The 25094-nt window shown below is 37.9% G+C and overlaps 1 protein-coding gene across 1 annotated transcript in view; it reads right to left on the minus strand.

Annotated features, from left to right (window-relative positions):
• Window positions 1–4777: 4777 nt before the first annotated feature.
• LOC141440447 (doublesex- and mab-3-related transcription factor A2-like) overlaps window positions 4778–25094 on the minus strand; it is a 251496-nt gene continuing 231179 nt past the window's right edge. The window contains exon 4 of the mRNA XM_074104966.1: window positions 4778–6293. Within this exon, the coding sequence (XP_073961067.1) occupies window positions 5542–6293 (752 nt within the window). The 3' untranslated portion in view covers window positions 4778–5541. The remainder of the gene's footprint in view (window positions 6294–25094) is intronic.

Here is a 25094-nt window from a genome sequence, read left to right on the forward strand (position 1 = left end):
ATTAGACATAAGCAAAAAACGGCAATTTAAATCAAGTTTGTTGTATGGGAGCCCCTTAAATATTTTTTTACTAGCTTTTGCCCGTGGCTTCGCCGCCATGAGATTCGATTTCCCTCGGGAACTGTGCTTTTTTCCGGGATAAAAAGTAGCCTACGTCACTCTTTGGCCCATAAACTATCTCTTTACCAAAAATCACGTCGATCCGTCGCTCCGTTTCGACGTGAAAGAATTAGTATGGATGGAAGTATGGATCCTGTTTTTAGTATTTGTTGTTATAGCGGCTACAGTAATACATAATCTATAAAAATTTCAAGTGTCTAACTATTACGACTCATATGACAGACGGACGGACAGACAGACAGCGGAGTCTCAGTAATAGGGTTCCGTTGGCACCCTTGGGCCGTAGAACCCTAAAAATGACGTGTAAAAGAGCCCATTGCGGCCTACTTACTGAATAAATGATTTGAATTTGAATGATAAAGCCAGTAAAAAACTCTATTCCATATAATTTGACGGCGAATCTAATAACAAAAACTTGAAATTTGGCAACTCTTATAGCACAACCAAGAAGAAAATCTTAATATTTAGGGTTCCGTAGTCAACTAGAAACCCTTATAGTTTCGCCATGTCTGTCCGAAAATATGACTTTATTTTTTCGTAATGACTACGGAATCATATCCTGGGCGTGCCCGACATGCTCTTAGCCGATGTTTGACTTTCTTATTAGTCTTACCGATAGAGGTTTTCCCGAACACGTTGATAGATTTTTTGAGATTCACAAGCGCTTATTACAGCCAAAATTGTATTAAGATTTTGACTTTGACTTTGAAAGGTGAGGTAGAAATGAAAGATTCTCTTTTTTTATTCGTTTATTGAGCGATGTTATGTTCTTATCGCACTTCGCTACGCTACGGGTACAGGCTTACACTACATATTTACATATAGTAATATTATATTTATATATTTTTGATAGTCTAACGAACACTAAGGTACGAACTAAGTTCAGAAAAACGTTTACTTGAGGGAGTGTTAGTAACCAATCTAAAAAGACCCCACACTGCATACATTTTGCTTAGGAACAGGGCTCTGTTTAGATATATACAAGGTGGGCCCTGTAACAGGAGCAAAAAATTAAACCACAACTCCCACTCGTCATCTTGAGCTAATTTACTTTTATTATAGTTTAAAGTTTCATTGGACAAGCAATGTATTGCGAAATCCGTCATTTTGTTACGTGACAGGTCATTTAGGCTATTGGATGCCGTCCGTACATTGAAAATACCATTAAATTTGTTTGGAATAAACATAATGATATTAAGTACTTAATTTTTGAAAGTTGCAGAACTAAGTTTCATTTGAGTAGCAGACCCAGGGTTTTATTTTTTTGCTTCTGTTACAGGGCCCACCCTGTATAGGTAGAGTAGTTTACGATGACGCGTGCTGTGGTTCTTCTTATAATGACATTAATGTCTAATTTTGACAAAATCACGCGTCTTGTGGATAAGAAAGTGTATGACTTAATGTTTCCTTGTTACTTTTTTACTCTACCTAAAACGACAGCACGAATTTGGAAGTAATTGGATGTTTATCGGAAATATCGGGATTAAGTAGCCTGTGTTATTCCAGATGTTCAACTATTTTCATATTTTTCTTTCGAATTCATTCAGATAATTTAGCGCGAAGGATAAACGATCATACACACACATACACAGATACGCACAAACTTTCGCACATGTAATACGGGTATGGCCTGTAATATGAGCAAATAATTTAAACATAGATCATACTCGTCAAACTGAACAACATCAGTTCAGCGACTTTTAAAAATAATTAGTTTTTTAATTGTTATTACACTTTAAAGTTTATTCGAAGAAGCAATGTAAACCAAAATGCTTGTAGCGTGACGGCGACGTCAGTTGTGTTCTAGGATGGCGTACATTGATCATCATCATCATCCCAGCCTATATACGTCCCACTGCTGGGCACAGGCCTCCTCTCAGGGCAAGAGGGTACATTGATAGCAGTATTTAATTTGTATGAAAAAGGGAAAATTCAGACTCCATTATTTTTAAAAGTCGCTGAACTAATGTTGGTCAGTTTGACGAGGACGATATACGTTTTAATTTTTTATATAGGATTATTATGATATAGGATATTAATAGGATTAGATTTTTTTTTGTGGGAACCCAAAAGCGCTTGGCTACTAGAGTAAATCAGGAGCTCTCTTATTTAAACGTTTTTCTAAACTAAAAATATTATCCAGTAACAATATCGAGTATTAGGTATTCACTAGCTACTTACAGAAACTAAAAAGATGACTATTAAACTTCTATTAAACAATATCGAGTCACATGACCTTAGGCTGCGTTTACACCATGTTTCCACCAAAAATGTGCCAGGATATGTTACTAAGACGTAGATAATAGTTAGTGTTTAGTTTTGTAACTAAGGGACCCCATACATCCTTGTATTTTTTTTTTGTATTTTCTTTTATTTAATTGTATACTGTAGTTTTTAAGTATTTTATTTGTAATTATTTTATGTTGAAAAAATGACTTTCTGCCAAGTTTCTTGCGGCGCATTCTTCTTGGTAAATTGTCTTTCCGAAAGCGCTGGTAGTTTTAAAAATGACGCGTAAAAGTGCCCATTGCGGCCTATTTACTGAATAAATGTTTTTTTTTTTTAAGAATGTTTGTGTGTATTTTTCTTGAACCAATAGAAACGCTTCATTAACCTATACTCGCACAGTACATCTCTAGTGGAAACAGATCAGCGGAGCGAGGCGAGGCAAATGAAGTGTTTCTATTGGTTCATGAAAAACACATCCCTCGCGACACGTCCACATCTCTGGTGGAAATGGAGCCTTAGCAGGTTATTTAATCAACGTTACATTTTATGATAAATTATAGTTTTAGTTTTACCATCATTTTCATTGAATTAATTAAACATACAATTCTGAGAGATAAACGACGTAGATTTCAAGTTCCCTAAATATTATTCTAAAGCACAAATATACACGCAAATACTAAAGCTAATATTCTCTGGTATTCTAGTTAGGTTGTCAGCAGACAGCTTTTGAATACATAAATCTTGATTAACTTTTCATGGTCTACTTCTTTTAATTAGCCTGGTATCCCACTGATGGGAAAGGCTCGCCTCTTATACCCCACACCTACCAATCCCAAACAATCCCGAACAGTTTGGATCATCACTGTTATTCTAACCCAGTTAAGACTGCGTTACCATCAGAAATGTGTATCGAATATGTGTTAATAAATGTTTCTTCCTCTCTCTCTCTCTCTCTCAATAGAGCACCGCAATGTACTGCGACTTGTACGGTCATTCTTGCTGATCTAAACTGGGTTATATGACCATGTTGAGTAAACAAAACGTCATGTACTAACTACCTTATGTACTAACTATTAGAGATATAAATTAGACTAAAATTATATACACAGGAGCGTTAGACGCCATCTTGAACACTCATCGTATACACTACATGGTGGATAAAACCATAATGACATAAAAATATTCATAATTATGAATTATGATTATGGCTATTGACGGATTGTAGGGAGAGAGCACCGCTTTTTATCGATATTATCGATACTGAAATTAACAATGATATAGACTTTGTATACGAAATCGACAACTGTTAATTAAGTTGTTACTTTAATACATACAGCTTGGAATATTATTATAAAATACTTTATATTGGCTACGGTAAGAACTGAAGGAATACAAAATAATATTTTCTCTTTTATTTTATTAAAGGGGGTAGGCAAGCTACCGAACGTTAAGTGGTCTCAGAGGGATCTTTTCTCAAGTTATAAAATATAAAGGTATTCGTAATTATAGTGATTTCAATAAAGCAATTTAAACGAATTAAACTTTCCGATAATTTCATTCATCATTGACCGCTGAAAATACGTATCATCGGAAAGTCTGAGGTTTTATACAATCCATCCATACTAATATTATAAATGCGAAAGTGTGTTTGTATGTTTGTGTGTTTGTCCGTCTTTCACGCCGTAACGGAGCGACGGATCGACGTAATTTTTGGCATAGAGATAGTTTATGGGCCCGAGAGTGACATAGGCTACTTTTTATCCCGGAAAATGCACAGTTCCCGAGGGAACAGCGCGCGATAACCGAATACCACGCGGGCGGAGCCGCGGGCAAAAGCTAGTAAAAACATAAATTAAAAAAACTATCGATTTCTCGATAACATCGATAAAAAGCGGTGCTCTCTCCCTAACATCTGTCAATAGCCACAAAACTCCGGGCCTTAATAATAATACATCGTAGAGCAATGGCCTTTATTATGTTTCGTTTCAGTTCAGATCTACAATCTTAGATTATGAAGTTCAGAAATTGATTAGATGTGAAATAATAAACATGTGAAGGCACAAAAAGCCTTTCTAATATGCTAAAGCTATATTCTTGCGTTACACCAGTGCCGTGAATGTTTGTGTTGGCCCGAAAAAGAAGCGAGGATAACGCTTCGCATTCGCGCTTCTTGGCATTATCCAACCGGTGCCGGAGCCACGTCGTAATTCATGCTAACATAAACGTGAAACGGCCCAAATTCTACATTTGTAATTCGCGGGTACGTCAGACCTGCATTACACAAAAAGTTCTAATATCAAGTTTAAGTGATTCACGTTTTTACATTAGATGTAATAGTACATTGTGTCTAAAGGGCGGTAAACAAGGAATTACGGACGAGAGTCTATTAGAAGCCCGAAGTCGAAGACTGAGGGCTTTAATGAGTCAATGTTCGTAATTCTAGTACCGCCCGTGCGATATATTATTGTTTTTCATCACATTTGCGAGTAAGATTGTACATTTGTTTACAAATAACAAACTAATATTTGTGTATAGAAAAACTAATATTTTTTCAAAAATTGCCGATACCGCTGACTGCGCTCTTGGCAGCGCCAGCCTCCGCGCCGCCCTCCCCCAGCCTGACCATGCGCCCGACGTGCGCGCGCCGCGCTCCTGCACGCCATGCAGTATCACACTCATTTACCGACCTTGGGCTTCATGACAACAAAATTAGTACGGGCAATGACTCATTTACCGACCACGGGTTTCATGACAAGCACATTAAGGTCGAGGGTTTTATTTGGGGGGTTGCAACCAAGGTAGCCTGCATGTTACGACACTGTTTACGAGCAAGTGTGATGAAAATATTTTTTACAGGTCGTAGACCGCAAGTAAGTAGCTTTGATATTTTGACGCAGCTATAAGCAGCGTACCTAATCACGGGTAGATGTAATATCGTGTAAGTAGACCAAGCTCTTCTACTATCATTCATGTGCGTCAACTGCGTCTACTTTCGCTAGTATTCGATCCTCATTAGGAAGCTTATTAAAGGTAACCGTGATCTACTTAACGTAGAAAATACGTCAAACAATTCTAACTCTAACAGACCAGTTTGGAATGTATTCGAAATTACAATAATTACTCTGAATAAACAATTCTAACACATTCACAGTTCAAAGCACAGTTCAGCTACACTGTCCAGTTCAGACGCCCCTAGTCAGAAAATTCCGTGTTGGTATTATCTGAGCGCGGTGACGTGCCGGGAGACGGCACGGGCATCTGCCGGCCGTACATCAGCTCCGCCGGCGGCATAAAGCCGGACAGGTACTCCGGAGGCGGCCGGATCACCGTCGGAAGATACCCAGTACCACTATACGGCGGCGTCAGGAACCTTCTCGAAGGAGAGAACTTGAAGCTCTGGTTGGATAGTGGAGAAAACGCTGACTTTGATTGGTAATTCTGCATGAATGGTGGAGATTCTTGTGTCAGGTTGTACGCGTGTGTCGGAGGTTCTGTACCATTCACCATCATCTCCATAGCAGCCACTACATCCCCTTTGCACCTTGCTAGAGTAGCTTCGATCTCTTGTCGACTCTTCCTGGGGAAAACTTTGATGAGCACATCAACTGGAGATTTCTGGAAGGATGAGGAACAATCTTCAGGTTCAGGCTCTTTTCTGTCGCGTCTGAACATCTTGTATTTGAAGTCATTGTCCCATTTTTCTTCTTCTTCTTTTTTGACGGGTGTCTCTTCGGTTCTTGGCGCTTTCATTGATAGGTTCTCTGGGGTGAGGGAGTTTTCTGATGGATCCTCGAGCTCTTCTTCGACGTTGAGGTCGTGGTCTGAGGGCGAGCGCGGGGGCGGGGTGGTGAGCGGCGAGGAGTGCGGGGGGGACTTGGTGTCCGGTTGCTCCGTCGGGGGGGAGGGGCTGGAACACACCTCTGTGATGCGCGCGCGCTTTTGGGCTGTGGACAAACGAGAATTCCGTTAGATTACTTATAGAAGTGTTAGAAAATAACTTTAATATTGGGGCTTTAAGTACATGTATACAGACTTAAAAATTAATTCAACTTAGACGGAGGACTCTACACTCCATAATAACAAATTGAGTGTGAATTGTACCTAGTTACTCGAACTATAAACTATAACCAATGTCGTACCAGGTGCTAAATTAGAGAATTTGATGGTTGGTTTGACATTGGCTATGGTTATACTAGGTGATAATTGGCATTGTTAATTTTTTACAAGTGGTCTAATTCCAAAACCATTTCATTTTATAATATTTTAGTAAAAAATACTAAATGATCGTGTGTATACGAGTATTTGTAAAATAACGTTTGAAAATAATTTCACACACCCCAACAGTATTTTCTTTTTTTTTATGTTAGTTGGTAGTATTTATTTTCCAATATTAAATATATTGACCCGGATAACTCACGTCTTAAATCGAGTTTAGCTCGACACCCCAGCAGCCGCTGAGTCGCGTTGCTCCGAAGACGAAAGGCTACGGATTAGCCCGAAACATGTCGAGCTAAACTCGATTTAAGACGTGAGTTATCCGGGTCAATATATTTAATATGAGTGAGTTTCATGGTAGTTTCATATTTTCCAATACTTTAATTAATAATTACTTCAAATAATATTCTTATGTTTTTCTAAATCAATCTACTTGATTTCTAAGTAGTTACACTCGTAAATTGCACTTGTCAGTTGCGAATCGCCATTTATGGAAGAAAATCAAATCACTTCGTAAAAATTGTGATTGGAAATAACAAAAACGGCACAGTATCCAAGCCACAGTTATCGATTCAGACGAGCTGATACTTGACGTTCTTGACGCTTTGCGTCGCTTAACGAGCTTCCGAAGAAACACTAGAACCACCGGCGCACTCTGACGAGCGCGTAAACATTCGTGGTTTTAACAATGGTTACCTTTTTTACCCCCGACCCAAAAGAGGGGTGTTATAAAGTTACAGTGTGTTAGTGGCGTTACACTATCTGATAGCTAGTGGTGGACTGTATGGGAAGTAATGGGAAGATTGATGGAAACACGGGTTAAATGATAGGTTATTTAATAATAAAAGCACAATTTTATGTATTGGAACCGACAGATTGGGCAAACAAATCACAACTGACAATGAAATTAAAAAAGCAAGTGTCAAAAAGTATAGTTATAAAAAAGGTCATACCGCAGCCAGTCGCCAACACTATCTGTCCGTGGTCGTAGCTCTCAAACAGATGGTTTGATTTCGATGCGGTTTTAAGGTGAAAGCGAGTTTCTTACCCTTTACCCTTATTACCTTCCTGTTTAGCGTCATTTATGTCTTGTCATTGTTCTATTGTTGTTAATTGTGATGTTATTTATGGCGTTAAGTAAATGTATTTTCTTTGTTTCTTTCTTTTCTTTCTCTGGGGTTCTTAGCTACAGATAGTTCAACTCAGTTGTGCGCGCGGCCCTATGTGTGGGTAAAGCGATAAGAACACGTCTTGCTCGGACGACGACTGCCGCGTCACGTGAAAGTTGTATATTTACAAGCGCACGCACACATAGGGCCGCGCGCACAACTGAGTTGAACTATCTGTACATATGTTAATCAACTGATAATCTAACTGGCGGACTCATTATAGGTAACTAGCTGTTACCCGCGACTGCGTCCGCATAGAATTCCTTTATCGCTATCCCGCGGGAATAATGAAATTTTCCGGGATAAAAACTATCCTAAGTCCGTCCTCAGGACTCAAACTATCTGTATAACGAATTTAATCTAAATTGGTTCAGCAGTTTAGACGTTATGTGGTAATAAACAAACATACAGACTTGCAAATTTTCGCATTTAACAATATTATTAGTGGGATAATATTTAGGCGTTTGTAGCGAGTGTTTTACATACCTAAAACTATTTATTTATTAATTTTGTCACACAAAACAAATTGTAAACATGCGGTACAGTAGGTAATGAGAATAATTAAGGCAAGAGATAATTTTACAATAAAATTCAGCTATGTGTACACATCATGAAAAGAGTGATACAATTAAAACTTAAAGAAAAGAAAAGTATCAATGTTTATATAAATAAAGAGAAACTATACATTCTATTCTATTTCACGCACTATAAAAACTGAGGGCTCAGGCCTGAAATGTCTGTTTTCCTAAAATGTACAATTCTCAAAACGTCTGCCTTTTCACAATGTTAGCACTTCTATTTTGTCAACTTTCTCAAAATGTCTGCTATTTAAAATGTGTACAATCTCAGGAAGTCGTCTATTCATAATGTCTACATTCCTATAATATTAGCATTACCATAATTTCTGCTTTCCCGTTATGTTCACTTTTTTAAATAGGCTATATAGTCTTGTTATGTTTGTTTTCCCATAATGTCGGCTTTATTTTCAAATCAATCTTCTAAATGTAAAGGTTTAATTTTATTGTTTGCATACTTACTCTTTGATAACATAAATATCTATAACTACCTGATATAAAATTACTGGCATTCAAGATCATTTTAATGAGTAATGACGTTTAGATGAAATTTGAAGACCATGATTGGAGACATTTTGGGAATAAGACTTTTCTGAAAAGCGAACATTATACAAAAACTGTCATTCTTGAAGACAAGCAATTTTAAATAGCTGACATTTTGAGAAGCTGACATTATGCAAAAGACGTGTTGACATTCTGAAAAGCAGACATTTTACGAAAAATACATTTTAGGAAAACGGATATTTCAGGCCTGAGCCAAACTGAGTACCTATCTCAAAGTTTGCCAATTATATTTGTTTAATTTCTTTCGTGCAATAAAGAGTTTAGGTACATACATACATACATACATAGAAACCTCCTAACACCCAAATGTCCACAATACCAAATGTGTTGTACAATAACGCGTTCGCGGGCGCTCGCGCGCAACATTTTAATGGCGGCCATTGTTTCGGGAGCGGGCGCTTCGCTAGCTGCGGGTGCCGCCATTAAAATATTGGAAAACTATGAACAGGGTACCTCAGTTTTATACAGTCCAAGTGGTACGAGAACTAGAGGAAAGTTCATGTTCTTCTATTGCCCGCGTCTCCGTCCGTGTAGAATTCGTTTTTTAGCTAGCCCCAAGGAGCAATGCAATTTTACGGTATTATCTATATTTATTCAAATGTTTTGCTCTATTAAATATGTCGATCCTTGTTTTTTGATTGCTCCTTTACTACTCAAAGGTTGACTGGCAGAGATCCCTGCAGGGATAAGTCCGCCTTTGTACTTAATACGTTACTTTTTTTTATGTAACCTTTTTGTTTTTAACCCCCGACGCAAAAAAGAGGGGGGTTATAAGTTTGACCGCTATGTGTGTTTGTCTGTGGCAACGAGTGGACCGATTTGAATGCGGTTTGTTTTATTTGAAAGCAGGTTTTCTAGCCATGGTTCTTAGACATGTTTTATCAAAATCGGTTCAGCCGTTTCAAGATCATCAGCTCTTTTGTTCGCTGCGGTAGGAATCTTAGACGCATAATAGGTATTTAGGTACTTTACTTTCAAACATATTTGGGACCTACAATTTTTCCTTTTTGTACAATAAAGAGTATAAACAAACAAACAGACAAACATTATCTTACACAGCGGAAGACCAGCGTTGGCCTTCACGGCCAACATTATGCTGAGCTGGGACCGCTTCGCGATTTCGTTTTTAATTGTCTTCTGTAATTTGCGAAGTGCGAACAAATATTTCTATTTTTTTCTATTTCTATTTCTTATGTACAGTCAACGTCATAAATAAGGTCACTTTTGTACCTTGCCGCTTTCAGTCTGTAAACAATTTCGTATGGCTTTTCAAACATGACGTTAAAATGACAAGGTAAAAAGTGATCACTTATTTTATTTATGACGTTGACTGTACTTCCCGCACTCGATTTTAATGAAAATTTGCACTTGAAAGTGGAATACTTTGCAAACATATCACTGAATCAAAAAATCGTTTTAGCAACCCCCTAATGGTTTTAAAAGACCTATCCAACGATACCTCACACTACAAGGTCGGATGAGAAAAAAAAACCCCACTTAACGTCTATGGGAGGTACTGTAAAAAAAATATTGTACCATTTTGTTGGCATAGTTTACATATATATATGTGCAAAATTACAGCTTTCTAGCATTGATAGTCCCTGAGCAAAGCCGCGGACGAGACAGACAGACAGCGAAACTATAAGGGTTCCGTTTTGCCATTTTGGCTACGGAACCCCAAAAACCTACATCTTAATAAAACGTAATCGAGCCGCGAGCAACTGTTCACCGCATTCACGAATCAATTGAAAGAAAAAACCTTTTGACTAACAAAGGGCACGCCTCCAAGTTTCAATTAAAATAATACACCCGAGTCTGAACCACAAAGAAAACAGTGGTCTTTTAAAGATCGCTGAATACGGAGTTTTGGTTATTAAGAAATAAAGGAGATGTTTATCTTTATGGTTATATGCTTGTACATACAATAATGAACGTGGTGGGAATGGGAGGGTATAAATAGGTTTTCAAGGGTAGTTAGACTGACAAACGGCTGATCGAATGAAAGACTGGTTTATACGATAGAACTTATTTACGTACGACCTACTGGTGAAGAAATAGTCGATCGCGTGCCCGTGGGTTAGATGGAATTTTCCGGGATAAAAGATATCCTTTCTCCTTTCCAGGGTGTCAAATTTCCATACCAAATTTCATCTAAATCGGTTCAGTGGTTTAAGCATGAATATGTAATAGACAGACAAACAGACAGTTAGTTTCGCTTTTGTGGGTTTGTTAGGTCAATTTCCCAGAATCGTTATTTCCTGGTAGCAAAATTTTCGGTCGCATTTTTTCCAGAATGCTTTTTTAGGGTTCCGTAACCAAAATGGCAAAAACGGAACCCTTATAGTTTCGCCTTGTCTGTCTGTCTGTCCGTTCGTGGCTTTGCTCAGGGACTATGATGCTAGACAGCTGTAATTTTGCACGAATATATGTAAACTATGCCGATTAAAATGTAAAATAAAAAATTTAAAAAAATATTTTTATAGAGTAGGTACTTAATAGACGTAAAGTTGGGGTGGGGGTGATTTTTTTTTCTCATCGAACCTTGTAGTGTGGTGTATCGTTGAATAAGTATTTTAAAACCAAAAAGGGGTTGCTAAAACGATTTTTCGATTCAGTGATTTGTTTGCAAAATATTCAACTTTAAAGTGCAAATTTACGAGCGAAAAATCGAGCGCCCCCCCTTCTAAAATCTAAACCGGTGGGTGGAAAAATTAGAAAAAATTCAGTATAGTAGTAAGTATATCAAACTTACAAGGAAAACTATAACGGTTAAGTTTTCTTGAGAATTATTAGGAGTTTAAGAGTAAACAGCAGCCTAAGGTATAAAATATACCTTTACTTGGAATATTCCGTACAAAATAAGAAATCATTAGAAAAATACTACTTAATTTTTTCGTAATAGCTACGGAACCCTATGTCGGGCATGTCCGACACGCTCTTGGCCGGTTTTAAATTATGTTTTTTACTGAAGCTGATTTATTAACCAAATGTAAAATCACTCTATAATACAAATGATTCGCAAACGAAGTATCTGTACAATGCCCGTACAATCCAAAAAGAAGAGGTCCACTATAGGGTTCATGAAATAAAACCCCACACAGTTTACATTCGTAGCAAGGTACATTAAACAAATAACAACTTCTTCCTTTTATAGGATCTGAGGCAACCAAACGATAGCGCCATCTAATTCGATCCCAGTGACATCTATCGAATTTCAAATAAACTAAATATTCCGTGAACAGTATCATACAAAGGGTATTAAACAATAAAACTGTAGGCACAGTGTTCGAGCCGGCGGTGCAGCGCCCCTGGCATCGAAACAATGGTTCTCACAGCCAGGGATAGTAAATCTTCGGCATTGTGCGCGTGATATACGGCGGCAACACTTTATGTCGTTTGTCGTGTCGGCGGGAAATGTCGCGCGGCGGCCATGTTGCTCGACGCGCTTAATGTTTTACGGGTATCTTTTTGTACACTGTTTTGCTTTAAAATTAATATGTAGTAATTATTACTAATTCGGTTAGAGTTTACGTAATTATTAGAATATTTATCCTACTGTGCTTGTATTTGTTACTCCATCAAGCAAAACAGATTTAAATGAAATTTGGTACACAGATCGTACTAATTATAAATGAGAAAGTTTGTGGGTGTGTGTGTTTGCTACTCATTCACGTTAAAACAGCTTGACAGATTTGGATGGCATTTAGTATGTACCCAGATAGCTAGACCGTCTGTAACAAGTAAGTACTAACTTTTTAAAATACCAAAATTCACACGGGATCGGAATACAATCCTAAAATTTCTTTCGTTTTTTATGCAACTTTAGTGAAATTCACGGTGTAATCTTTAGAAATTCCAACGGGATTTTTTGCGAAATATCAAAATTTCAATTAAATTGCTAGTCCTAATGATAAACGCTAGCAATAGGGTAATTAAACCCAGCCTATATACATCCCACTGCTGGGCACAGGCCTCCTCTCAGAACAAGAGGGCTTACTAGCGCTTAATAGGGTAATTACGCACTATTAATGCTATATACAATATCCGTGTCACTATCGAGCCCTCTTAATATTCAATAACCAATAATTAGGTTAATAGCGCCAATTGTTCCGCGCCCCGCAGCGACAACCCGCAATGTACCGGAGTGATTAACGCGTGTGTTCGCGACGCGCGCTCACACCGCTCTATTGACGCCGCAGTGTATTGTAAACTGGGACAAATGGACGCAATGGACACTAAATTCGATTTATAGTGGTAAGTGATAACTAAAGAGCGGGATGATCTATGGATGACATGTTTCAGGCGATATTTGTACTTTTAATATATTGTTGTGTCATTTACTGTTATGAATAGGTAAAGTATTTTCTTTCTTTCTTTCAATATTATGTCCGTATTTTAAAAACGTACTGTTGACTTATTTAAATTTGGTAATTAATTGTAGTAGGTAATGTTCCAGTTAAATAAATGGTTTACTATTGTTTCGGCGAATAACGTTTGGCAACCTGTTTCATTTCGCAACTTTTCATTTCCCAACTGTTTGATATTTCTGAAACTGTAAATATTTCAGGATTTTTATAAAACTAACCTAACCTAACCTAAAGGGTTCTACACGATGGCCCTGAAATGAATCCTGAAATATTTACAGATGAACCCCCTTATTCATAAAATTTAACAAGCCTATGTTAACTAACAAATGCTTTGTCCCTTTCTAACAAATACAAATGTCGAAGTGACAGATAAGGACAAACGAATTTTAGCGGCATTTTAACTAAAATAGGTTTGATTGTCGTTTATGAATAAGGGGGTTAGAGTTTGCGAAATGAAACAGGTTGCCAAACGTTACGTTGCGAAAAGGCAGTACTCGTAAATAAATAAATACCCTACTGAGTAGGTACTGAGTTGTCTGTCTGTATATTTTGGCAATGGAAATTCTTTCGTAATAAATGACATGAAAAAACTGTAACACTGTTGTAAAATAATAAAAAGCGATAAGTCCGAGTCGAGCTTGTGCATCTACGGTTGTACACATAGAGGCCAAAATACAAAATTATAAATTAAATAAACGAATATTATGCCTAAATTTCAGTTGTCTGTCAATTAGGTACGGTTCCTGAGATACAACCCGTCTCCCTTCGGGTACGTAATCCTAAAGCCCAGCTTTGGAGATGAAGCTTATACAGTATCGTTTTTATTAAACTTAAACAAATAATTTGGGGAGATCTATGTAGAGGTGAGACGTACTAGGCAAAACGCGGACTGAGTCTTGCGAGTACGCGTCCACAAAAAGACTAGATCCAAAGACTAGGTCCACGAGTATCTACGAGTACTTAACTCAATTGACTCATTGCGTAAACAAAATGATTCCCGTAAATACGCTCCCGTAATTGCGTATACACCGTAATAGTTTTAGTAGTTTTACAAATATCGAACTACCGAATTCCACGTCACAGTTCAGTCTTCACACTTAATATTTTTTTAATTTTAAATTAAATACCGACAAAAAATTTCCCTTCATACTTTATACAGGCAGATTGTCAGCAATTTTTATAAAATTTTCATTTAAAAAGTGTACATAATTGCTAGTTTTCAAGTTGGCGGAACGTGGTCAGCCGCCGTACTCCTAAATACTCGTACGCTAAAGGAATCGCGGGCGGGAACGCGTACTCACGCGTCCAAGCCAAAACCTATTCCAGTAAATACGTCTCACCTCTAGATCTATGTCGAACAGTGGACGTCCTACGGCTAATATGATGATGATGATGATAAAACAAACAATTGACAACCCTGGATTGAATTAAAATTACTGGTATTACAAACAATCAAATTTACCACCATTTTTAAACGTTTTTTACATAAATCATTTTAATAACATCAAAGCCTAGTGCGTCGCAGAAAGGAACAAATAAAAAGTGAAAACAAAACGAATAAAAAAAGTTAATTGCGTTAGTATAACTGAACTGAGCCTGAGCCTAATTAGTGGGCAGTTTCGGGCTTTCCACTTCAGGGGGGAGTTTTTGTAAAGCAGAATTAATCTTGTTTTTATAACTGTTTGTGTGAGTCACATTTTTGTAAGCTTTTATATAACCTACACCGTTCATGTAAGTTGAATTTCAGTGTCTAGAAATCAGAGAAGTACACAAAATGGGATATTTCATCAATTCTAGTATCTAGAAATGCTAATTTCAATGTCTAATGTATTACCAGTTCTCAGTCTTAGTTCACAGAAGGACGCAAGATAAAATTTCACCCATGAAGTAGAAAATCTCATGATTTCGGCTTATTTTTTTATTTGACTGAATGGCAAACGAGCAAATGGGTCTCCTGATGGTAAGAGATCACCACCGCCCATAAACACCTGCAACACCAGGTGTATTGCAGATGCGTTGCCAACCTAGAGGCCTAAGATGGGATACCTCAAGTGCCAGTAATTTCACCAGCTGTCTTACTCTCCACGCCGAAACACAACAGTGCAAGCACTGCTGCTTCACGGCAGGATTAGCGAGCAAGATGGTGGTAGCAATCCGGGCGGACCTTGCACAAGGTCCTACCACCTGCAAAATTATATACGCATGCGTACGCTTATATACATACGTTCCAGTTTAACGCTAAATAAACTAGGGCTGGTGCTGAAGTTCCCACGCGAGCCCAGTGAGAATTGGGAACTAAACTCAAAGGTGCGAGCCCGGGTTTGTTTGTATACACGATCCTATGCTTGAGAGACCACAGGTTAAACTGGGCTTGGTAGCTTGGTTGATTTCAAAAAGAAAAACTGAATTCCGGAATTGGTTAAAAACAAAAACCAAAAGCCATGCGTGTTCAAAGCGCTACCAAGCCCAAACGGGCAGCAGTGAACCGGGTTAGACGTGAAGTACAATTTACAAAACTGTTTTTTTTAGTTCCAATGCACGAAGCAAAGTGCTGATTGCTACTTTGCCTGGTCGGTTGGCGGATGGTTTTGTAGAATTAGTATTTTTTCTTTAAAAAACAGCTAACGGTTTAGTAAGTTTCCTACCATACGTCAAATAGCCCTGCCCTCTTATAAACTCCTAATAACCTCTAGCCTGTTGAGTCCTAACTTTTTTTAACAGATGTACCTAGTACTTAAGACCTAGACGAGGGTTACCAGCTTTGATGTTTTGGATATTATTTCAACATTCTTAAAAAAAATTGTTAACAGTTTGTGCTGTACATGAAGACTGACGAGGCGAGGTTTAATTTAACACTTTCCATGTGGTTTGTTAAGATTAACATCGCAGAAAAGTGCAAGCTAATCAAGGGAACAGTTAGCTTCACATTTTTTTGTTATTTTGTTCACTTTTTACCATTTATGAGTTGATTCAAGACCGGCTATTAATTTCACTCATTAGTTAAATTAACTAAAAGTAATTGAACACGTACTTAGGACAAACAACCTTGTTTGCTTGTTTCCTTAGGCCAGCTTGTTTTGTTGTTGTTAATGCTATTAGGACTCAGTCTGATCCGATCAGTGATATGATTTTGCAAGACACTACATTCTAAGCTACAATTGAAGCCAAAAAAGGGTTATAATTCTGATTGGTTTTCTGGAGTCTTTTTGTATTTTTTATTTCAACTCCAAATTTGTTACTTTTACGGGTATCCCGTGAAACCATATCGAAAATACAAACTGAGACATGGATGGTGGGGTTAGCACGCAGCACGGATTGCTGAGGACCTGGGTTCGATTCCCAGCGCTGGTCTCTTTTTCTGGTTTTTCTGTGCATCCATGTCTCAGTTTGTACTTTCGATATGGTTATAATTCTGTTAAAACTGACATTCCCGCTACTCCCGCATTTCAAATGGAAATTCAATTAGTCTCAACACGAGTTCATAAACCATCCCCAAATATAAAACTGACTTAACCCCTAACACCGCCCTCAGCTCTCCGACGCGGCCATTCTGGAGTGATTAGCGATACTACAATACCACCCCGGCTACCAATTGTTTGTGACACCTATTATTTAATACTCTACAACCCGAAGCCAACGGAACTCTACTCTAAATTATTAGAGTACAATTTCCTTCGAGTTCAAAATTTAGAGTTGTGATCCGGAGTAACTTTGGATCGGCGGGTGGTAACAATAAAACCAATTGTTGGGCGCCTCTGTTATTAGGTTGGGTGATTGGGTTTGAACTTTAATTTGGTGGGGTAAGATCGGTTTTCGTGTGGGGTGGAGGCCGGGGCTGTGCATTCGATTGAAGAATTAGTGTTCTATTACAATGAAATCATACGGTGGCTTGTTTGTAGGGTTGCCTATCGAATTATTTTAATGTTTTACTTGAATTTCAATTATTTAATCATAAATGATTTTCAATCAAGGCCTTGCTATACTCGAACGAAACTGTACGAAGATTACTACTTGTGATTGTGACCACATGTGTAATGAGGTCAAAACATTGAAATAATTTCAGCAATACATATACATATCATCCTCGTGATAAAGCTTTGGGGGTATAGTATTAATATAATAGTACATTTTTTGTATATTAGAATCCATTTTGTAGTTTTGCTTTAAAATTATATTTTCTTAGCGTGGTTTTAAACCCATGTTTCAAAGCCATGAAGCAGCAGTGCTTGCCCTGTTGTGTTTCGGCGTGGAGAGTAAGACAGCCGGTGAAATTACTGGCACTTAAGGTATCCCATCTTAGGCCTCTAAGTTGGCAACGCATCTGCTATCCCCCTAGTGTTGCAGGTGTCTATGGGCGGTGGTGATCTCTTACCATCAGGAGACCCACTTGCTCGTTTGCCACCCAGTCGAATAAAAAAAAAACTAATGTTGCAATTTGACGAGTACGGTCTATGTTTTAATTATTTTCTTGTTAAAGGCCCAATATTTTAACAACTTTTCACCAGAAATAATGTTTTTTGTTGTCAATGTATTTATTTTTTTATTTAATTGTATTGCACTTGGTGGCAGCCCTGCGTGCAGGCATCGGCAACCCAAAGCCACTGTATTTAATATGGGGCGCATCACAATAAACAAATAATCGTAATAAACAGACATATTGCTTCATTTAAATATTCTTTCCCTTTATTAATGCCATTGAAGAGGGACGCGGAAAGTTTGTATGAATGTTTATAAATTATTTGATGTCACGAAACCACTAAATGTGGAATTATATTTGTTGTATCCTGTTTTATATTATTAATAATACATTTTAATTAGTATTATTCACGCTTAAACCGTTGAAATAATTTAAATGAAGTGTTAATATAGTTTGAGACTCTGGGAAGATATAGGATAGTTTTCATCCTGAAAAATGACATGGTTCCCGCGGGATAGCAATAAACGAATTCATAGACGGAGTTGCGCGCAAAAGCTAGTTTTGTATAATTAAAATATTAAAATTTGAAATTCCCCACAAGCTTTACTGTGAAAGAAAACATCATGAAACCTGCACAAACCTGCGCAGCAATTCAAAGTGTGTGTTTGAGTGTGAAGTTTCCAACTCACAATGGATCCGCGTAGGAACTACGGCCCAAGTCTTCTGATTGTGAGAGGATGCCTGTGCCCAGCAGTGGGACGTGCACAGGCAATTTGATGCATACCCACTACCTACAACTTTATTGATGGTTCCGTCCGATTTGACTGCACCCACTTACCCATACAATGTATTGCGATAATGAAAACTAATTACTGAGCACTCAACCCCCCCCCCCCTTGGTGAGGTGACCGAGCGCTGATTGTTGTATTAGGGGGACTGTACACTCTGACAAATGTATTGCAGATTAGGATGGCAATTTTTAAAGTTTGGCTGATGTTAAATGATATTGTAACGGATAACTCACGTCTTAAACCGAGTTTAGCTCGACATGTTTCGGGCTATTTCGTAGCCCTTCTTCTCAGGAGCACGCGACTTGGCCAAGGCTACGAAAGCTACGAAACAGCCCGAAACATGTGGAGCTAAATTTGGTTTAAGACGTAAGTTATCCGTTAAAATATCATTTAATATGAGTCTCACGGTAGTTTCATGTTTGGCTGATGGCTGAAGATTTTAAAATCGGTATAATTCTATTAGTTTTAATTAATTAAACTTGAAAATTTGTATGGATTTGTGTGTTTATGGATGTTTGTTAATCTGTCTCACAAAAAATACTGAATGGATTTTAAAGAAACTTTACAATAATAAGCTCATATTTTACTTTATTAGGTATATTATAAATGCGAAAGTGTGTGTGTGTGTGTAAGTTTGTTACTTCTTCACGCTAAAACGGCTGGACAGATTTAGATGAAATTTGGTAGGTACGTAGATAACTGGACGTCTGGAATAACGCATAGGCTACTTTATCCCGATATTACCACGGGATAGGGATAAAATCTCGAAATAACAACCACTGGGCTTAGAGTCACGAAATTTGGTATGTAGGTAACCTTAATGAAGATCACGATATAAATTTTGGTATTTCCCAGGGGAATTTCCCGGAATTTTAAATGTAACTGCCACATCGAATAGTGTAGGTAAGCGTACGAAGCGGCGGGTAAACTCTAGTAGCAGAATAAAACATGGGCTACTTTTAGCCCGATATTACCACAAGATCGGGATAGCCTCCAGTTGTACATCAAACAATATATAAATATTGTATGTCACGTAGGCCCAACTGCTACGATCATACACTATGTAGGTAAAACAATACTTTATATAGAACGCCTACAAACTTAAAATTAGGAACTTGTACCTTTTTACCCGACTGCCCGAAGGAGGGTTATGTTTTTCGAGCGTATGTATGTAGGTATGTATGTCCATTTCTTTGGTCCTCGCTGCAGCCTAAACGGCTAGACGGATTCTAACATATGAGGTATCATTGGATTCGTCATAATTGTCGGAGTGACATAGGCTATATAATATTTCAATATGGCGTCTGCGAAAAAAATATGGCGGAGGAATGAAAAAAAATATTTGGTATTGTAACAATATGGGTATCAAATGAAAGCTAATAATTAGCCCATTCTAAATATATGGGTTATAATACTTTTAATCTATCGTTTTCACATAAATATCAAAAAAGTGTTTTTGAGCGTCACGATTTAAATGGGTCCCGACTGTTGAACTTTAAATTAGCTACTTAACAGAGTTCTAGACCACTATAGGCCACTATTATTTTATTCCTTTTAGTATTGGAAGTCGGGTTTTTTGATTTTTTAAAAGAACAGATTATGAGATTCGAAGATATAGGTTGAAGGCTCAACGAGTCTTTCGTAGCCTCGTCACAACATTAGCATGCCCCCCCCCTCTAGGAATGGCAGAAAAATGTACCCGTATCAAGCGTTCAAACCCAACTTCGCTCCCTTGTGTTGTAATAAAGAAGAAAATATTTAATTCATCCGCCAAAAACAATCGTAAGTTCACTAGGTTCTAAGTCTTCCCGTGATTGTAGAAACAATGTGATTACTGTAACTTGAGACGCGCAATCAAACGGAAGAAACGGAAAAATTTAATAAAAAAAGAAGCCCGTGCCGCGATCGCGTTACGCGAGTACACTGTGTATCGGTTACGGGAAGGGGACGTGATAAGAGCCAGGGTTTATCGAGCTTTCGAGGGATAGGGACGCTGGAAGTGGAGACGGCGAGCCTATATACGTCCCACTGCAGGGCACAGGCCTCCTCTCTGAAAAAGAGGGCTTGGGCAGTAGTTCCCACGCGGGCTCAGTGCGGATTGGGAACTTCACACACACCGTTGAATTGATTCGCAGGTTTGTGTACAGGTTTTCTAACGTTGTTATCCTTCACCGTAAAGCTCGTGGTAAATTTCAAATGTAATTCCGCACATGAATTTCGAAAAACTCCGAGGTGCGAGCCGGGGTTTGAACCCACGATCCTCTGCTTGAGAGGCCATAGGTCAAACCACTCGGCCACCACAAAACACCGCAAAGAATGCCGAGGACCTGGGTTCGATTCCCAGTGCTGGTCTTATTTTTCTGGTTTTTCTGTGCATCTATATTTCAGTTTGTATTTTCAATTTAGAGTTTAATAAATAAATACGAATCCACGGATTGCCATTTCCGCTGGGACATGCCAACATTGCAAGATACAATAGTTGTATCCAGGCACTCTATCTCCTCACATATCAAACGCAGCAGCCCCCGAGCGCCCGTCGATTACTCAACCATTAACCTTGCCGAAATTGGAGGACCCTGGAGCACCCCGGTGTACCCCTAGCCCACACACACCCCTCCAAACGACACCTTACCAAACTGACATAGAGTCTGAAATCGGATGAAAACTAGAACGTTTAAAAACGAACGAATAGACAGTTGAAAGTAAAAGGTAAAAGGATGTTTGAGGGCTCATTTTTCAGTGTGCTCTTTCTAAGGATGTTTTTAAAGATGGAAAACATCTCTTGGCCGTTTTAACAGTGATTCCAATTGAGTTTTTTTTTACACAAAAAGGTTTCAATAAATGCTGGCCAGTACATGTCGAGAGCTATCGAGAGTACTTATTTTTCTTTGCAGTGGGATCATTATAACAAGTTCCTAACAAGAAATTCGAGGGTGGATTTTTCTATAAAATAAGTGTTTTTTCTACGATTAATAGAAGGTACAATTTCTTATTTAACCATCAACTTTTGGATGTTGTGTGTGCGAGAAATATGGACATGCTAGCTTTACCTCGGCAGCTGTGCTTGTGTGGAATATTGACTCTATCTACCTAAACCCTATTATTGCCCCAACCTAGCCTACCTGATTATTATAGGTACCCTACAGTAGGGGTACTTCGTGTTTACTGTTTCCATTGATGCAAAAAGAGGGGTGTTATAAGTTTGACGCCAATGTCCGTCTGTCTGTATGTGGCATCGTAGCTCTCCAACGGATAGACAGATTTCAATGCATTTTTTACGTTAAATCGAGTTTTCTAGTGATGTTTCTTACTAGTTCAATTCAATCAGCCGTAAGATGTTGAGCCTTCGAAAGCGTTCGGGAGCGGTTTTAATTTTTTAAAGCTGCGGTACAGCTAAGTTAACTTATTTTTATTGTTTGCAGCAAGAAGCTCTAATATACCCTAGCTCTATGGTTCTATCTCATTCCATATCCCGTGGAAATTTTGAAGGATTTCTTCATACCTTGTGAACCTCATTGAATATGTTTGCTACAAGTCTCTTGTGTCATGCTCACAAAACCTTAACTTAATCTACTGTGGTTTGTAAAACCATAAAAAAATAAACTGAGAAAAATGTTTGGCTTCGGAGAAAATTGAGAGTTGGGAAATAAAACATTTGGGAATAATTTTAGACTCGCGGTCATTACTAATTATTACAAGCTTTTATTTAGTTTCACCTGTCCCGTTGTCTGTCTGTCAGCTTATCTGTCTGCTTGTAATCAAATCTTGCAAGTTAAATTCGACCAACTTCCAGTAGTTGGATTGACTGGAAATTTGGTATACCTACTTTATGTGTCCATACAATAATCTGGTAGTGACATCCTGGTAGTCCGGCCAGGATCGTCTCCACAGGACGAGACTTTTCAACGGTTAATTGCATCGACTTGAAGTTTGGTATGCAAATGTAGTTTGGGTGACGATACAAGTACAGTCAACAAAAAGTACAGTCAGCATGAAATTTTAACCAAAAACTTATTTTATTAATAAAATTCGGGCTTTGTTCCGCGTACCATCAGCCAAATAAGTGGTCTACCAAGTTTTAAACAAGTTCCTATCAAATGAATATGTCGCTAAAGTCGAACTTTCAAGTTGACAGACACGTCTATTGGCATTATTGTTTTGTGACATGCAAACGATTATCAACTTTAGGGTGGTAGACCACATATTTGGCTGATGGTACCTTGATTTTAACGAAGCCCAATATCGTCTCGTGCGTGACCACCATGGCGCATGTAGCTGTGCCGAAATATCGAGCTTCGTTAAAGTCAAGGTACGCAAAACAAAACCAAAATTTAATTCATAAAATTTGGGAATAATATTGATGCGAAAAGGCAGTTTATCATTATCCCACTAATATTATAAATGCGTGAGTTTGTAAGTCTGTTTGATTGTTTGTTACTTCGTCACTTCTAAACCGCTGATCGGATTTAGATGATATTCGGTATACATATAGCTTGAGTCCCGGGGAAGGACATAGGATAGTTTTTATAGACGCGGACAGAGTCGCGGGTAATGACTAGTTTACTTTAGGTGTAATACCAAATCCCAAACATTTTTTCCTTCACCGCCCACTCTTTGAAATAAAGTAATGCTTTCAAAACCAGCTTCAATTACCTTTAAAAACATTCGACTGAAAGCAAAACATTTCAAACCATCAAAAGCAACCCTTTACTGACCGAATGTAAACGTGAATTCATTAAACCATTCACAAAGGAAACTCAGGTTGCATCCTGCTCGAGAAACGAGACACACGATACAACAACTAACAAGATAGAGCGAGACGGATTTCTGGTCTAAGTGCCACTTCAAATATAAATGGTAGCGGATTGTGATGAGAGGGGTATATCTTATATTGTAAGGGTTAGAAAGAGGCAGGATGATGGAAGTTGAATTGCGCTCGAGTGGATAGTGACCGCGGTTAGTTTAATTTGTTTGTGGATAATAAGAATTGGCCAAAGGTTGGTAATAGGCCTTTTCAGGGTTCCGTACATCCGAGTGACAAAACAAATTTAGCAAATCTGTATAGAATGTACTGAACTCATATAAGTATTTAATAGTTATACCTACCCAAAGGGCGAAATTTTGAATAAATGAACATTTCAAGTGCTGAAAACTAAAGGTGTCTGGCCATGGGGCTACTTGCAAAATTTAGATCATTTATTGAGCCTTAAAGTTTAATATTGTTAAATCAGTGTATCGGACATGGCAGTGTTATCGCTGTCTCTTGGTACGGGGGCATTGAAATAATTTTTGACATTTATTTGACATCTCTAAGATAAAAAATTATCAATGTGCCGTCAAATTAGTATTGTACCGCATTTGAAAATTACATTTAACTTGTATGATTTAAAATGAAATGAACAGTGAATCAATATTTTTTAAAAAGTAGCACAAAAAAATTTATGAAGAAGTGTCGACAAACAATCGGCATATCTGGCGACAAATAGCAGGCTTTTCTTCGCCCAAAAGACTGAGCCTTGCAGTGCAACGAGGCAACGCCGCTAGCGTCTTAGCACAATGCCCCGCGCTTCCGCTGCCTTTGGAAGAGAAGCCCGTTTTAGTTAATTTTTATTATGCTTTTATTTTATTTATGTAAAAATTCATTGTTTAAATAAAGGAACAAAAGTAGCACAGTTATGCGAGTAGAATGGAAATCTATAATGCATTAACTCATTTGTTAAATTAATTTGATTGAATTTGTGGTTTCCATAAATTTAGTTTGTGATGACTCCTGAAATTAATTATAACACATTTCAATAAATGAGTTATAATGTGATTAATGATTATAATATTGTCTAGCCTTAAGTGATCTTGAAATAGTAATTTAGTATCAAATTTAAAATGTAACCCTGTGCTGTAAATTGTGTTTATTCTTCAAAAGATTTAGGGTAAAGCGGACAGTTAATGCCCTATTTAGTATAGAATTACTACAATTTGTGGCGTAATTTGACACTTCTGGTGACATTTGTTGCTGCCCTAGTCCGCTTCGCAATGACAGTTTAACTACCTATAGTTGGGGTTCGGTTTGTTTATAAAAAGACATCATATTCGGTTTCACTTTTTGTACTGATTTCAAAAAAAGAAGGTTATAATTGTTTTTTATTTTTATTTATTATCTGCTGGTGCCGGTGTTATTAAAATGAAAATCTTAGACACCCCAACTAACTTTTTTTAAAGTTAGTTTAACGCATAATACACTTGCAAATAGGTTTATGTAACAATTTATTTAATAATATATATTTTTTGTTTTGCCGGGTCAGTAATTCTAGTCAGTAAGTCAGTAAGAAAATAAAAACTGAAAGAAAAACCGCCAGTATAAAATTATCCAAATAATATGCAACCACGTCGAGATTGCGATTGGCAATTTGCATTTAAAACATTTGTAAACTTGTAGACTGGGCATAGTAAAAAAATATAAATCGAACCTCCTTTTTTCCTACACTGACTCCCACCACCCAAATATATCAACTTCACACTCAAACAACTCAATAAACAAAATCTATTGAAGGTCAATCGATCGTGGCAACCCTACGCGGCAGTTCATACTAAACCGCCGCCCCCCCGCCGCCCCGTCGCCCGCTGCGCCCCGCCGTGGCCCCGCCACAGCG

The sequence above is a fragment of the Choristoneura fumiferana genome, chromosome 22, assembly GCF_025370935.1.
Source record: "Choristoneura fumiferana chromosome 22, NRCan_CFum_1, whole genome shotgun sequence".
Taxonomy (NCBI): Eukaryota; Metazoa; Arthropoda; class Insecta; order Lepidoptera; family Tortricidae; genus Choristoneura; species Choristoneura fumiferana.